The sequence below is a fragment of the Branchiostoma belcheri genome, unplaced genomic scaffold (genome assembly GCF_001625305.1).
Source record: "Branchiostoma belcheri isolate BF01 breed outbred unplaced genomic scaffold, Haploidv18h27 scaffold27, whole genome shotgun sequence".
Taxonomy (NCBI): domain Eukaryota; kingdom Metazoa; phylum Chordata; class Leptocardii; order Amphioxiformes; family Branchiostomatidae; genus Branchiostoma; species Branchiostoma belcheri.
In genome coordinates this window covers 2,698,101-2,711,454 of record NW_017803876.1, presented here as the reverse complement: position 1 = coordinate 2,711,454, position 13,354 = coordinate 2,698,101, and the positions used below count along the sequence as shown (strand labels likewise).

General features: G+C 42.5%; 1 protein-coding gene across 2 annotated transcripts in view; it reads left to right on the top strand.

Moving 5' to 3' along the window:
• The window catches only part of LOC109472243 (dynein heavy chain 9, axonemal-like), a 49,310-nt gene that overhangs the window by 8,292 nt on the left and 27,664 nt on the right, over window positions 1-13,354 (top strand). Inside the window, exons 20-44 of one of the 2 annotated variants that reach the window (XM_019771879.1) lie at window positions 77-230; window positions 502-662; window positions 937-1,113; window positions 1,486-1,695; window positions 2,100-2,235; window positions 2,734-2,877; window positions 3,326-3,477; window positions 3,679-3,865; window positions 4,265-4,467; window positions 4,757-4,874; window positions 5,172-5,366; window positions 5,722-5,917; window positions 6,546-6,678; window positions 7,007-7,150; window positions 7,511-7,640; window positions 8,028-8,158; window positions 8,660-8,858; window positions 9,100-9,204; window positions 9,506-9,643; window positions 10,098-10,157; window positions 10,938-11,063; window positions 11,421-11,615; window positions 11,912-12,123; window positions 12,537-12,694; window positions 13,058-13,172. In XM_019771879.1, the coding sequence (XP_019627438.1) occupies window positions 77-230; window positions 502-662; window positions 937-1,113; window positions 1,486-1,695; window positions 2,100-2,235; window positions 2,734-2,877; window positions 3,326-3,477; window positions 3,679-3,865; window positions 4,265-4,467; window positions 4,757-4,874; window positions 5,172-5,366; window positions 5,722-5,917; window positions 6,546-6,678; window positions 7,007-7,150; window positions 7,511-7,640; window positions 8,028-8,158; window positions 8,660-8,858; window positions 9,100-9,204; window positions 9,506-9,643; window positions 10,098-10,157; window positions 10,938-11,063; window positions 11,421-11,615; window positions 11,912-12,123; window positions 12,537-12,694; window positions 13,058-13,172 (3,879 nt within the window). The remainder of the gene's footprint in view (window positions 1-76; window positions 231-501; window positions 663-936; window positions 1,114-1,485; window positions 1,696-2,099; window positions 2,236-2,733; window positions 2,878-3,325; window positions 3,478-3,678; window positions 3,866-4,264; window positions 4,468-4,756; window positions 4,875-5,171; window positions 5,367-5,721; window positions 5,918-6,545; window positions 6,679-7,006; window positions 7,151-7,510; window positions 7,641-8,027; window positions 8,159-8,659; window positions 8,859-9,099; window positions 9,205-9,505; window positions 9,644-10,097; window positions 10,158-10,937; window positions 11,064-11,420; window positions 11,616-11,911; window positions 12,124-12,536; window positions 12,695-13,057; window positions 13,173-13,354) is intronic. The other variant, XM_019771880.1, reaches the window with a different exon arrangement.

Below are 13,354 nucleotides of genomic sequence, written 5' to 3'. Positions count from 1 at the left end.
TATCAATCAGGAAAATACATAGGGTGTAGCCATGCAGTTTTTTTGCCTGCTCAAGAGTCTTGCTTCCTCTCCGCAGGCCTGTCTGCCGCTGATCGATGACCTGCGTAACCCCGCCATGCGGACCCGGCACTGGAAACAGCTGGTGAGGATAACAGGAGGGGTTCTGCAGATCGACAACGACAGTCTGAAGAAGATGACTCTGGGCCAGCTGCTGGAGCTGGGGCTGCAGAGTAAGGGTCTCAGAAACTGCTGCTTCTGGAAATTTCATGCCAAAATGTTTTTAATACTGAAGACTTAGAGAATGACAGTGTCACATACCGGTACTATCTTACCAGCTAGACCAGTGCTGAACTTGAACATGAATGTGAATGATATGAGCAAAGTCAAAGTAGCAATTCACCATGTTTTGGTACTGTTCCCTTGCACATAATACTTTGCTCCCTTGTACAGATACCCCTATGCAGTTTTTCTGTCTTAGTATTACCTATTTCTTTACCCCAGGGCATGTAGATGATGTACGTAACATTGTCCAGCGGGCAGTGAAGGAAGTGACTATTGAGAGCTCGCTGAAGACGTATGAGGAGATCTGGCTGAGTAAACTGTTTGAGCTGCTGCAGCACATCAAGAGTAAGCCTACAACAACAGGACCAGCTCTCCTGGATGTGAGTAGAATTGTCCACCTTTACTGCATTTGTCATTGTGTCAAAACCTTCTGGCCAGGAATACAGTTGATATGTAGCCTCTTTCAATAGCGTGTATCACATGAAGGGTACTAAAATTTTAAAATCGAATACAGATGCCCCTTTGATTTTCTTGTTGTATGAGGATATAATGTACAGCATGTGTAAAAGGACAACAGTCTAGCATGCTTTAAAGGTTCCAACACAGCTCATATGTATAGCTATAAGTATTGACAGCATCATCCTTGATCTCCAGGAGGGAGCGAGTCAGTACTCGGGAAGCGAGGCCACGCACACGATGACAGGAGATGATGCCACCAGGCCGTCCCGTCGGGCTCGTGCCACCAGCCGAACCTCCAACAACACGTCCATCAGCCGCACGCGCAGGGGCAGCACCGCATCGCTGCCCGCCAGCCTGGCTAACCTGGGAGAGGTGGGTGTTAATGGTCTTAAGGGGACCTAGTTAACAATTGCTGCTGTCTCAAATGGTCTAGTGTTGAAGGGACCTGCACTACTTTAGAGATGATCTTGGCAACTTGGCAGCTTTGTTTCCCTACGTTTTACTTTTTGTTCATAGCATTGTGACAACCCTATTTAGCCACTCAACACAGTAACACCCAACAAAGTTTGCATCAGTGATGATACACAAATATGTCTCCGTTACCTTGATAGTATAGTGTAGCATGTATAGTCCAGAGCATTTGTTTTCATCTGTCATGACCAGTGAAAGATTAGTTCTTCAGTGATCAAGATCACTTTAAAGTTCCTTTTTTCATCACCATGGAATTGTACCTCTGTCTGCCAGGACTCTGGGCAGTTGTTTCTGCTGACCAATACCGAGGCCATCTTCGAGGAGCTTGAGTCTCACCAGGTGTCCCTGCAGAGCATGGGAGCCTCCAGCGCAGCCGGCTCCTTCTCAGACGAGGTGCTGAAGTGGCAGAAGAGGCTGCAGACCATCGAGGCAGTGATGACCGTCTGGCTGGAGGTGCAGGAGAAGTGGGTGGAGCTGGAGGAGGTGAGTGAGGCCCTATGATTGAATATTCACTGCAAACTTGCATCTTTTGTGTTGCTTGTGTCATATAATGTTACAGTAGTGTATTTGGTTACATGTAGCTATGATGGCAGTAATTTCTTTCACTGATAGTATTCTTTTGTCTTCATAGGGAAAGATTAAGCACTATTAGGCAAAGTATGCAAGGGATACATATTGTAGCACCGTAAGATTTCTGCTACTTTCCTATTAGTATTATCAACGACCAATAGACTTTTACCACTAAGCAAAGATCAAGTCTTTTACCAGGTGACAGATGAATACTTGCTGCTTCCAAGTTTGGATATCAACAAGATTATACCCCCAATAACGTATAAAGAAGGATGTTTTGGTTGATTTTATGTTTAACTTATTTCTTATGTGTACAGGTGTTCTCTGGAGCTGATGTCAGAACCACCCTGTCCCATGATGCCAACATGTTTGCTGCAGCCAACAGGGACTTCAGAAGGCTGATGAGGGCCACAGAGAAGAACCCTAATGTGCTGCAGTGTTGCTCCAGGAAAGGTATGTTGTCTTTACGCTTTTCACCCCAAGCAGTCATTAAAGTTGGGCTTGTTTAAATGTTGTTCCAACAGTGATTCAAGACCTGCAAGTTTGTGAGCATTACCAGTCCTGAATAGTTTTCATTGGGTTTAAGTATCTTTAGGTCTTGAACCTAGATAAAATTGACCCACAGGACAGAGACAAGTGGCGTGCAGCCATCAAGCCCCAGATGTATTGTGCAAGCACGTCTAACCCTCGGAAGACGGGGAACAACAGACGATAAACCGAACAGTGAGTGTGAGTGTGTGGTGATAGGCAGCATTGCTCCATTTAAAGGCCTTAATTGTTGCATACTTCTTTGTTGCAGGCATTTTAAACTTCCTTGAGAAGATGAACGGTACACTGGAGCACCGGGCTTGCCTATATGTGGTTTATATAGTGTTTGATGGACATCAAGACACGAGGTGTTTTCATGTAACCTGTAAAAGGCCTTAATTGTTGCATACTTCCTTGTTGCAGGAATCTTGAACTTCCTAGAGAAGATGAACGGTACTCTGGAGCACTGCCGGAAGTCTCTGTTGCACCACCTGGAGAGGAAGAGACAGAAGTTCCCCAGGTTCTACTTCCTGTCAATGGAGGACGTCCTGCATGTCGTCTGTAATGGTAGGCAGAGTTCTTACCTAACAACCTGGGTCCTAATGGCATCCATTAATTACCAGAAGAAGAAATGTTTGCTCAATGTACAGATACTATTAGGTTACCAATGTAATGGTTTACTGACTTAGGTACTAAATGCATTTAATATGCTAGAAATGTTTTTTACAATTTCTGCACAATCTTTGTAGATTTTGTCTGTTGAAGAATGTGTGTTGCTTTCTTGTACATTTGACAATTTTTGTCACTATTAGAGATTAATACAGAAGTGCATATGAAAGTGACCATACTTTGCAAGCTACCTGTCATTCAGTTCTTACAGAAAGTGCACAACATGTCTGTCTCAACATCCTTCAGTCCTGTCAGACAGGCCATGGAGCTGTACCTAGGATTTCAGTTCCTTTATGATAAGTTGTTCAGATTTGAGGCATAAAGTGTTCATTCCTGTGTTCTGCAGGTCATAACCTGAAGGCAGTCAGCCCGTACCTGTGTAAGCTGTTCCCTGACATGGGCAGTGTGAAGCACGAGGAGTGTGAGCCACTGTCCAACAACACCTTCCAGATCACTGCTGTCCTCAGCACTGTGGGCGAGAAACTTCCTCTGCAACAGGTATGTCCTCCTAACCTTTGTCGTGTGGTTGAGTGTATGGTCAAGCTTGCAATTTGATTGTTTATGATTAACACAAAATGTCTTGTAGTTGGAATATTGATGACATCAAAAGATATCTTTTTCCATTGAAAGGTATCATTTTTGTGTATGCCATTTGTGTACAGATTTTTCAGTAATGTTGTGTGTCCTGATCCTGTATAGCCCATGGAGTGTGAGGGTCCCATCGAGAACTGGCTGCCCACCTTCCTTGCTGCCATTAAGACAGCCCTGCAGGGCCAGCTGCACACGGCTCTGGGACACGAGCGGCCCCAGACCTCGGCACACAGGGAGATCCACAGTGCCGGGGCCAGGAGGGTGCCTGTTCCTGACAAGAAAGAGGGCAGGAGAAGTAAGCAACAGAATGAGCCATACCATAATGTGAAGATGACTAGCATTCAGTGATGATTTCTCTTGGACAATCATGTACCTTAGAGATATAGATATAGATTTCATATACAGTAACAGTAAATCCATGTCATTTTGCATTAGAGACATACCACCAGTTTATACTGTTCTGTGCTGGTTATAAAGTGTTTGATTCTCTAGCACCACTGCCATACAGTTAGAATTTACATGTCAGTCATTGCCAAAGAGCCGGCAATTGGACATTATGGGAACAAGAAGAATTCTATTTAAAGGATTGATTTTGATTGTCATTAGGTTTTTATCCTGTGTGATTCATTGTCATAGTGACATTTGTTCCATATTTGACACTCACTTGATACTATTGTTGTCCTGTTGAAAAAAGGTAAGGCACGGAGCCGCACAAGCAGTCGAGCAGGCAGCCAGATGAGCGTTGCAAAAGACGCCCATGAAGAGGCAGAGAAGGCCCCCTCCTGGACCCTGGATCACGTGACTGAGATTGTCCAGCTGGCCACACACATCCAGATGACCGCACAAGTGGAAGGGTGTCTCAAGGCCGCGGAAGGGGGAGACAAGAATGCAATACAAGTTAGTGTGACTTACCACCTGTTTTCTTATGCAGAAACAACAATGCCAAACTAGTGAAAAACAAACTTTCAGAAACTTGGTGTGCTCTCTCCACATTGTTCTCAAGTTATGTCATTATGAAGAATTTTGAGAGGACTTACTTGGTCAAAAGTAGAATGTTTCGATGTTACAGTTATTAAATTAAATGTTCCAGTAATCAAGTAAGTAAAGTGATGCATGTAAGTCACAAAGACACTCTCTGACTTTAAGATTATGTTCTTTCATGACTATGGCTGTTTCTTCTCCGTAGGAACACCTGTCAAAGCTGTCCAACATGCTGCAGGCCACGGCTGTGATGCTGAAGGGGATAGATGATGAGAAGGACATGGGGTCCAAGAGGAGCAAGGTCCGCAAAACAGACAGCCAAGGTGAGTAACTTCACCCATTTGGTTTAAAATGTGTCCTGTTGCTGCCCAAAAGAACAGCTCATTTTACATTAATTTGAATGCTCTGGATAACCCTTTAGAAAAAACAGTGCCTGGCATATTTTACCCCCAAATATCTGGTTGCACTGAAAAAAAATCTGAAGACCAAAACTCGAAGGCAGGACTCTTAATGCTTGTGTCAATGGGAAGAACCACCAAAAAGTCATCATATTGCCTAGTATGTGGTCCTTATGTAGAGGCAGTGAAGGTTTGACTGCATGTCTTGTTTGTGAACCACAGCCTCCCTACCCAGAGACAAGGAGCAGATGGACATGTACTCGCAGGGTTACTCCCTGTCCCACCGTGGCCGCAGCATGCTGGGCTCCCTGGCCGGCTCCATGTACCAGATGGACAAGCTGGAGCAGGGCACCATCGGTACCATCGAGGAGAGGAACTCTATAGGGGATCCCGACATGGAGCAGAGGGACACTGATGGTCAGTTTAATCTCATTGCAATGTTTATGCCAGTTTGTCTTATCATATTTCATTGACATGGTTACAATGAGATGGCAACTACAGCAGCAAGGATGATTATTGGGTGCTTCTAGTAAGCAAACTGAAAATTTGTAGAAAATACAATATTTAAAAGTCAACATACTTTTGATGAACTTCCGTTAATTAATGGCTTTATTACTAACAACAAGGCCAGTGAATCAGCTAATAGTCTAAAATGTAACTGTACTAAGTGATGATTAGTAATGATGATAATGAACTTTTAGTTCTTTGCTGCTTGCTTAAGAGATTTGTTATCGTTTATTGTTATCATTTATCCTCTGACATTCCTCATTAGCATTGACAGAACCCATGGAACCTCCCATTGACACCATGAAGACACTGGCCCCGCCCGTCAGCAAGCTGTCCAAGGGGTCCAGGAAGGATGAGGAGGAGGAGGAGAAGCAGACAGAACCCTCGGAGATGAAGCTGATGCTCTTCCCAGCACAGATTCAGAAGATCAGCAACATCATTGCTTTACTGGCACATTACAAGTTAGTGACTCTCTTAAGTTTGTTGCCTTTGAGCAATCACAGTTGCTCCCTCCCTCCCATACCCTACCAACTGCCGTATCTTTGATATTGTGTTTAACTATATCCACCACTCTGGAAGATTTGACCAATCTCAATAATGTTTTGCTAGGTATTGGTGCGCCAGCCACTTTCATTTTATGTTAATGCTATACTTTATGTCATCTTTATGTTTACATTTGTATTGTTTTATGAGCAGCGGATTTACATAAGCACAACAAGTGCTTCCTATCCAATGCTCAAAAATCCATGTGAATAAAATAAAATAATCACAGTTGATTGAATTGTTGAACATCTGTCGGAAGCTTAACCAACAAATCTGAAATGGGCAACATTTAGCTGCTTTCAAGATTAGAGATGTCTTAATATCCTGAATTGATGGTATAAAAAAAGTCTTATGATTCAGCCCAATGGCTGCAAACATGCTCCTCTGTCATACTGAATAGAACCGTACTGAATAACTTGTCCATGCAATAAGAACTACATTGTACATATAGTTTTACATTACTAATTGCAAGCCATTATTCTTGAAAGTGATTTCTTTGGTCATCCCTGTAAAACTAATATCTGTTGCACTTTTTGCCTTCCTCAGGGATGTGCTACAGAGATTCTTGGATGACCAGAGTGACTCGGTGGGAGTGGGATCAAGCCTGGTCCACAGCTTCCACTGGAGGTCACAGATCAAATACAACTACCAGGAGGACCAGAAGTTTGTCTCTACTAAGGTAGGAATGAATCATACAATGTCAGGTAATAAAATGATTGAGAAAGTTCATACCTATCCCATATTAGCCACTCACTCTTGTATTAGATGGGCTAGCCTTATGAAAGTGTACTTAATATGTACTCAGTCTAGTAGATGCCATATTTGTACCTTGTACAACTGATGTATAATAAAGTTATCTGCAATGTTATGTACATGTATCTGCCTTTCTGTCTCTTGGTAGCCATCACTGGAAGTTCCAATAGCTATCAATGTTAATCTCTGATATGCAATAGCTGAGATATGTGGTATTGATTCCACTTACCCCAGTGTTTGTGATGTTGTCCCAGGTGCTTGACATGGAGTTTGACTATGGGTTTGAGTACCAGGGCTCTGCCTCCCGCCTGGTCATCACTCCACAGACGGAGCGTGTGTTTGTCAGTCTGACCCAGGCCATCTCTGCAAACATGGGGGCACTCTGCCAAGGACCACCGGTACTTGTCTTCATCTTTATGAGTCCTGCTTCAGAAGCTGTAACTAAGAATCCCTACATTAGGGTTACCAAAAGCTGTGAATTAGGTTTACCAAGAAACCCTAAAGGTTTTTTTTTTCCATTTCCAGTACACATATCTTCATACATTCAAACTGCCCCCTATAAGGGGACCAGTGAAATATGTGAACAGGTGGTCATCGTATACAGGATTCTTAATGCTTGTGTCCATGGGGAAATCATCTACATATGGGACCAAAAAAAATAGTCATGTAGTCCTTATTAATAATAATAATAGATTCAGTCACGTACTGGTATACTGAAGACTGTAGAACCTGTACTAAGAGAACATTGTTCCTGTCAGGGTCATGGTAAACAGGAGACCCTGCGTGAGCTGAGCATGTGTCTGGGCTGTCCACTCTACAAGTTCCACTGCACACACTCCATGGACACATACATGCTGGGAGACATCTTCAAGGGCCTGGCCACCACAGGTAAGACTCCTGATGCTGGGGAAATAGCCAGTACAGAAAGACAGAGGGAAACTATAAGTTTTTATATGCCTCTATCTTTCATTATGAAATAGATGATGGAATCTCCAAGTTACCAATGAGCAGCTTTTTTGTTACTTTTCAGTAAGCAAATGTGCTAAAATATGTTGTTGGTATACAGCAAAATAGTATCACTAAGAACATTAAGCAATTATTCATATTTTTATTCTCAATGCAAGAATACTTTGGCACTGATTTTTTTCTTTTCCTCATTGAATGTTATATTATTACAATATTCAATGGATTGTGATGGAATAAACAATCCTAGGATATTTACAAAGGGGTGTACCTGGTGACATAACAAAATTTTCCGTTCCTCCCTCCCTCCAGGCTGCTGGGTGGGGTTCCTGCACCTGGACATCCTGCAGCCGTCCCTGCTGTCCGTCATGGCACAGCTGCTGCGGGCTGTCCAGGAGGCGCAGCAGGCGGGGAAACCTGCAGTCAACCTGCAGGGCGAGGAGGTCGGGACTTCAGTCTATATCTTAATTGTACTTAGTACTTATCCTCTTCATCCTTGGTGAGGCATACAGCCATTATCACTTTTTCTCTCCGTCTGGGTCTGTCAGGTACCATAGACTGAGCTCATTACCATAGAATGAGTTGATTGCCAGTAGAGCTCCATGGATGCCAAGCAGGAAAAGATACGAGGAAAATATAGGAGGACCCAAATCTTGACCATTGTACAAAACTCAATAATTATTATTATTGCCTGTACACTCGAGTGAGGATAGTTAGATATATTTAGTAAAATGGTATTGTTACATTGTAGTTGGCTTTACAACTTCTGTGTATGAAGGAGATATTAACACAAATAATGGATCGTACTCCTTTCGAAGGAAGAATTTTGTTTGCACATAATGGGAATCACTAGCAGATTTTCTCTTGAAAACTACAGCTAAAACTTTTGATCATTTGTCAGGCAAAAATATTTCAACAGCCTTCCCATAACCTCCTTACTACAGGTGACCCTACAGCTGGGAGGGGCTTGCTTTGCCACCATCAGCAGCACAGTTGTGATGGGCCACACCCAGAGTGATGGACACCTGTCATTCAAGTCAGCCGTGGCCTGTCTGCCGTCTGCCATCCTGCAGCTGTTCCGGGTGGTGTCTGTAGTGAACGCTGACCTGGGACTGGCCATGGAGGTCATGCTGTGGAGTCAGGGTAAGGATGGAACATTTCTTTTGCAATAACAAAGAAGAGAGATCTTTAAACAATCTGCACTGCCAAATTCCAAATTTTCCTTATTTACAGAAAAAAGAAACATACTCTTGACATCACAAAACCCACACATTACAGAAAAAATTCTAAAGAATTTCTAGCTAAAATGATACTGAGTTGCTTCAAAAATACTTACATTTCCAAATGTTTTAACCACATCGTTTTTATACTGTATCGTATGCAGGGTTCCTCCAGGCTGCTGTCCTTGCCAAGAAGCTGATCACCCTGCATGACCTGTGCAAGAAGATGTTGACTACAGTCACCTTCATCTCAACAAATACAATTCTAGGTACGCTACTAATAATAATGATAATAATAATAATATAAGAGACTTTTCAGTATTTTACAGCTGCCACAACTGGCATAATCAGTGTGTCAGTCAAAGTCTAACTTTATCCTCATGAATAGATACGGATAGATAGCATAGGTTTGTAACAATGTGCTGAAATTTGACAAAAATCAATAAAACATACACCATACAGCTTGATATTTGTAATGACTAATTTACAAAGTTCATATCCTTGACATGTTTTCATACCTTAGTTCATAAACATCTATGACTATAAAACATTGTGACATGCCTTCTCCAGGAGAGGAGGGTGTGAGTGGGACTCATGGCTTGAGTATTCAGAACCTGAAGAACGTCATCTCTGATGCGGGGGTGACTCTGGACGCCATGCTGTGTCAGTATGCCACAGAGAAGGAGATGGCAGCCATGGCAGCAGAAAGTATGTAACTGTTACAGTGTTATTTGATGACTGTGAAATAGTAACATAGACTGAGATACTGTTGTGGGTGGGGCAGGGAAATACAGCTTGTATATATAGCCTAGTATGAGGACCTGAGCTGATGAAGATTATCACATGGTGATATGCAATGTTGCTCACAAAATATATTACCTTAAGCCAAGAAGGGTGATAATTATGTGTGATTTGTGTGTGAACAGCAATGTATGAGAAGATATGGGTTTTTTTATGATACCTGATGTACATGTATGTTCGTAGGTGTAACAGACAAGTTCAATGCCTGGCCTCCTAGTAGCTTTGTATGATACTGCAGCAGAACTTCCTGTTTTGATATATCTTTGGCAGATGATGTGCATATTTCAGCATTTTGCTTATTACCAGTCATAATAAATACTGCTTTTTATGCACCATCTTGTCACTGCTGCTGCCTGCATAGGTCCTGACTTGAAACAAATGCCCTTGGTTATGGACATGGCTTCAAAATGGCGTAATAAAGGTATCCACTGTAGCAGCTTAACTAACCCTACATGCTGGTCTGCTGTCTGCTAGTCTATACTGTAGAGTCTCATAATTTTTGTGCATGCTGTGTGCTAACATCAGCATGCTTTATATGTTGTAACCTGCTATGTGCATGATTTCATAGGAAATATGGCAGGAAGGAGTAAACCTTGTGTGGCTCATACTTGTGTTGAATGCTGCATGCCTGTTTGCTAAAGGAGCACTATTACCTCACAATGACAAGTTATATGTCTTACCATATGGTCACTTACATGTATGTCTTATTCATTTCATCTTTAGTTAACACAACTGAGTGGCCCCTTCAACTCATAAAAGTTGATTTTCCAGGACATGTTACATTTAGTGTGGTGAAGACAGGAAATTGTAACCCATAGTTATTTAGTACAGACCTTTACTTGGTGTTCTTGACTGGGATGGAAGGTTTGACTGATAACACAATATGCAACTTACAGGTGTTCCTCTGTCCTCTTTAGCTGCGACATACATGTATTTTCTGAAGCCAGATTTGAGCCAATTGCCACCCCTAGACTGAGTCTTTTTCTATGGAACATTTGAAATATGCATGATGACAAACTATAAACTAAACTTTACATGATGGGTAGTCATACAAGTCATTAAATATCCAATATTGAAGTTATTTGGAGAGAGATGACAGGTAAGTTCCTGTACCACAGCATCTACCTTCAGTTTTACAGAATCCAACAGTTCAATATCAGAATTGAAGGGAATCTAACCTTGGTTCCTACCGTCTCCCCAGTGCGCAGTGTTCCAGGCTATGCGGGGAGTACCGTGGCTTCCAGTAAAGATTCTCCCAACGTGTCTCCTGAACCGGCTGGAGACCAGACAGCTCAGGGTCAGGAGGGGGAGAAGGATGCAGGCAATGGTCAGTTCCAAGTTCTGTTGACCACTAGTAAACACTCATCCTTAGACCTCATCCTTTGGTCTGTCAGGTCATCTATTTCTTCCAGCATGTCCTGTTTTGCACGTGCTTTGTAGCTTAATTACTAAGATTGACCATAATGTGAAAAGAAGGGCAAAACATGTGTATAGTGTTAGCTTCAAACAATAGGCTTTTGGCAACAAAGAAATACACAGTTTTGATATGAAAAAATCTTTTGCAAAGTTACTGAATGACTTCTATTTTTGTATGTGGAAATTGCCAGAAGCTCTTAGACCCAAACCATTGTTACAGTAGCATAAATCACTCACCTCACCTATCCCTAACCTTACCTTCCTGTAGAAGCAGACAGCCTGCTGCCGGATGCGGAGACGGTGGCGTCCATGGAGCAGGAGTCCCTGGTCACTGCCATCAGGAACACCTTCATGCCCCGGCTCAACGGTCGCGACGCCAGCATCTTCATGACCCTCATGGGTGACCTCTTTCCTGGGGTCAACGTTCCCATGACCTTTGAAGGGGAACCAACAGACCAGAGAAGTGAGACATCTTTTTTTGTAGAAGTAACTGACTCAGAGATGAAATAATATTAAAGGAAGTATAGTTGGCTAGAATACTATCATGAAGATATCATAGAAAGAATGTAGATAATTACTAATACGCTTAAATGTTTTTCTGCAATAAGTCAATCATAGCAACAAAATACAATATATAGATGATCACTGAATGTGAAATTACATATACGTGTATTATAGTTTCTAATGAAATCTACCAGATTAGTCAAGTAGTAAAGGAAGGGTTGGATGGTATTGACACAGTGACTGTTGTTCCACCAGGTGGTGCGAAGTTGAACACTCCCCTGGTGAAGGTGAAGAGAGAGGAGAAGGTGGAGCGCTTCGTTCCCACACCCACCAACGAGAAGCCGGGCCCTCTGGACGACATGGCTGCTGCCATCACCGTGGCAACCAACGAGCTGGGACTGATGCCCGGGACGGCCTTCCAGGCGCGAGTGGCGCAGCTGGCACAGATGGCTAACACACATCCTGCTGTAAGTGATGTAGAAATGAAATATGTAGCTATTGTAAGCTACTTCTGAATCATTATTTCTGCTTGTCATCAGGCACTGTCTTTTTTGCTTCAAGTGTATGGCTGCACATGTACAGTACCTTTCCTGATATGTAAGTGTTTGAACAGTCCCCCAAGGTTTGAGCTTTTTAATAGCCACATGCTAGTTGGACAGCCATGCCTGTATATATATATATATATATATCTTCAGCCTATCAAATAAAACAAACATTTGAACAGGGAAGTAGAGATTCAGAATCTTCAATATCTTGTGACCCTTGCGCTGTCTATTAAACAAGAAAATTGCCTTGGCCATCAAGAAAGCTACAAACTTTGTCAATGATCTTATCAAATGTATGCCTGTATGTATGTAACAACAAAAATGTTCCCCTACAGATCATCGTGACCGGCCCTGCCGGCTGTGGGAAGAGCAGCTGTCTGCAGACGTTCATCACGGCCCAGAGACAGATGGGGAAGACTGTGTCAGCACAGACTGTCTTCACCAGGGCCATGGAGTCCGAGGAGCTCTTTGGGTTCAACGACCCAGTCACAAGGTTGGTTGGTTGTTTGTTTGTTTGTTTGTTTTAGTAGGATCTCCATGATTGCTGTAACAACAGTAATGTTGTTGTTGCTGTTGTCTTGTCCTACTCAGATGTCAATTGTTATCCCACTGTAAAATAGTGCACTTTACACATTGGTAATGTTCTTTTCAAACACTAATCTCATTTAAATTAGAAATATCACTATAGAGGAAAGTATTTTCGTTTCCTGGTTGATGAAATTGTGCTTTGTTGCGTTTTTAAAATCTATCCAGTTGCTAGAGTAACTATTTCCTCGTGTATCTCATTACCTGAATGTCTAAACTTCAGCAACATTCTGTTACTGCATGTCTGTAATGTTATAATTTTGTTTCCCAGAGAGTGGCACCATGGCATCCTGCCCTCCCTCCTGAGGAGGTACTGCATGCTGCACTCCAGCGGAGACTTCCTCCGGAGCAAACCTGTCATGAAGATCCTACAGCTGGACGGAGATGTAACAGCCTTTGTTTGTCATTGTGGAGATTTATAACACTATAGACACAAAAGTAAAGTACTAAGCAACAAGCTTTCACTCAATCCTTTAACCCTGACTGGAAGCTTAAGTCCTTTGAAAGTGTGATTTGAGCAATTATTTGTCTTCTCTCTGTTACGTGTTTGTTATCTGAGCAACTTTAC